At 45.0% G+C, this 2747-nt stretch overlaps 1 protein-coding gene across 1 annotated transcript; it reads left to right on the forward strand.

The window, feature by feature from the left end:
• The first annotated feature begins 1713 nt into the window (after positions 1-1713).
• LOC124594315 lies at positions 1714-2235 on the forward strand. Its single transcript, XM_047132681.1, has one exon. It carries the CDS (start codon positions 1714-1716, stop codon positions 2233-2235), a length of 522 nt encoding a protein of 173 aa, XP_046988637.1.
• The last annotated feature ends 512 nt before the right edge of the window (positions 2236-2747 follow it).

Consider the following 2747-nt stretch of genomic DNA (forward strand, 5'->3'; position numbering starts at 1 on the left):
TTGCCCACAGTCGGCTATGGCGCAGCAAGCGATTATAGGCAACTAATTAATCACGTATGCAGCCATTTGAAGGCCTTAGAAGCTCTCAAACCTGATGTTCCACTTCATGAAGTTATTCTTTCGGAAGAGATTCTGTCCAGTATGCGACCCACAGATCGTCATGAGTGGGAGGTAAAGATGTCTGGGTCGACATTCACCACATTAAATCAACTAATAGATTTTTTGGAAACAAAATGTCAGGCCCTTGAGTTGATCAGGTTCAGGGATAACACCTCAAGGGATTTGCAAGGAAATGTTAATAATTTAAATCAAACGAGACATGTGAGGAGGGCTCATCTCGCTAATGCTGATGCTGAGGAATCATGTAATTTTTGTAGTGAACCTCATACTATCACTAAATGCAAAGGGTTTCAAGCACCAAATGTCGATAAGCGGCGGGCATATGTCACAAAAAATAAGCTTTGTTTTTTGTGCATCCGCTCTGGTCATTTCTCGACTAAATGCAGGATTTCTCCTTGTAAGACCTGTAAAGGAAGGCACAACATACTGCTCCACAAGCCTGCTGAACCAAGGAATGGGCAGAATAGTGAACCAGGAGGCCATTCCCTGGCCCATCAAACTACGAACGGGAAGGCAAACACCCATTGTAATGTTTTGTTGGCAACAGCTGTTGTCAACATTAAAGACAGCATGGGTAGACAGCAGGTTTGCAGAGTTCTGCTAGACAATGCGAGTCAGCTATCCTTTATATCTAAGGGCATGGCGGAGAAATTAAAACTGAAACGAAGTAAACATTCGTTTCCTGTGAAGGGTATAAACAATGCCTTTGCAGCCTCAGTGTCTTACACTTGTGATGTTGAACTGTCGTCTAGGGTCAACGACTTTCATATCAGAACCACTTGTGCTATCGTAGATCATGTCACCAGTGACCTACCAGCGAGCAAGATAGACACAAGGTCCTGGAGTGTCCCCTGTAATCTTCCGCTCGCTGATCCAGAATTCAACAAGCCTGCCACAGTAGATTCAATTCTTGGTGCTGAGGTTTTCTTTGACGTTGTTTGTAAGGAAAGGCTGGTGAAACCAGGTCATCCCTCACTGGTCGAAACAAAATTTGGCTGGATTTTGTCTGGTAGGATGCCTTCAGTTTCATGCAACATGCCTCGTTCTACAGTGACCTCGTACTTTGTTAGAGGTGACAATTTAGATGCCAAACTGCAAAGATTTTGGGAGTTAGAGGAACTGTCTACGAAAACGATTAGTAAGCAGGGTAAAATATGTGAGGCTCACTTTCAGCGCCACACGGCACGAGATGAAGAAGGGAGATTTGTGTTTCGACTACCAGTGAAACCTGACTGTAAATCGTTAGGCGAATCACGACAACAAGCATCTCGGAGATTGGCGCATCTTGAGAGGAGGTTTAAAAGGCAACCGAATCTGCAGAAGGAATACGCTGCATTCATGCATGAATATGGTAATGAGATCGCTTTGTTGAAGGCCAGCTCCCCTATTCCACATTATAGCAAATTAAGGGATTTGCACCCGTTTGTTGATGCCGAAGGTATTTTACGAGTGGGAGGGAGATTAATGAATGCTGATGAACCATATGATGAGTGCCATCCTATTATCGTTCCGCCTAAGCATCATTTGACAAAAAATTCTCATTATAGATGAACATGAAAATCTGTTGCACGCTGGGTCACAACTTTGTTGGCTATGTTGCGTAGGAGGTTCTGGATCCCCAATGGGCGTAACACAGTCAAGGGAGTTATCAGAAAATGTATAAAATGCTTTAGGCTTAAGTCCAAGACAGCAGTTCAACTCATGGGTCAGCTACCTGCAGCTAGAGTAAACCAGTCTCATCCATTCCAGCACTGTGGAGCAGATTATGCAGGCCCTATTGCTGTAAAGCATGGTGGAAGGCGGAGTAAAATTACCACCAAGGCTTATATTGCTTTATTCATTTGCATGGCAACCAAGGCCATCCACTTAGAATTAGTTAGTGACTTGGTAACAAGTTCATTTATGGCCGCCCTCAGGAGATTCATTGCAAGAAGAGGGAAACCTTCTCACATGTACAGTGACAATGGTACCACATTTGTAGGTGCAGACAATGAGCTTAAACGTTTTCTCTCCAACGATGTTACTGTTGAAGGTGTGGTGAATCATTCGACCTCAGAGGGAATCAGTTGGAGGTTCACTCCACCTCGTGCCCTTCACTTTGGTGGACTCTGGTAGGCAGGAATCAAATGCATGAAGTCGCATCTCAAACGCGTCGTCGGCAATGCAGGGGTGACATTTGAAGAACTGACTACTGTGTTAATTCAGATAGAAGCATGCTTGAATTCAAGGCCGTTGTGTCTTCTCTCTGATGACCTAGATTTTCCTGCTGCTCTCACTCCTGGTCATTTCCTAATCGGACAGCCCCTTTGCGCTCATCCTGAACCCTCTGTCCTTGAGGTTCCCGCCAACAGCTTGCACAGATGGCAACTTGTGCAGCAGTTGCATCAGTCCTTTTGGAAGAGGTGGTCCACAGAATATACACATGATCTGCAGCAACGCAAAAAATGGACATCGGAAGGAGCATGGCAACCCCAGATCGGCGATCATGTGCTGGTCAAGGAGGATAATTTGCCTCCCTTGGTGTGAAGGCTGGGTGTCATTGACCAGCTGTTTCCCGGTCCTGATAAGTGTGTGCGTGTGGTAATGGTAAAAACTGCTAATGGGCATATTAAGAGGCCTATAGCAAA

Source organism: Schistocerca americana, chromosome 1 (genome assembly GCF_021461395.2).
Source record: "Schistocerca americana isolate TAMUIC-IGC-003095 chromosome 1, iqSchAmer2.1, whole genome shotgun sequence".
NCBI lineage: Eukaryota > Metazoa > Arthropoda > Insecta > Orthoptera > Acrididae > Schistocerca > Schistocerca americana.

Excerpts from the sequence above, each read along its gene's own strand:
- LOC124594315 (XM_047132681.1), top strand. The coding sequence starts at position 1,714 with ATGTTGCGTAGGAGGTTCTGGATCCCCAATGGGCGTAACACAGTCAAG.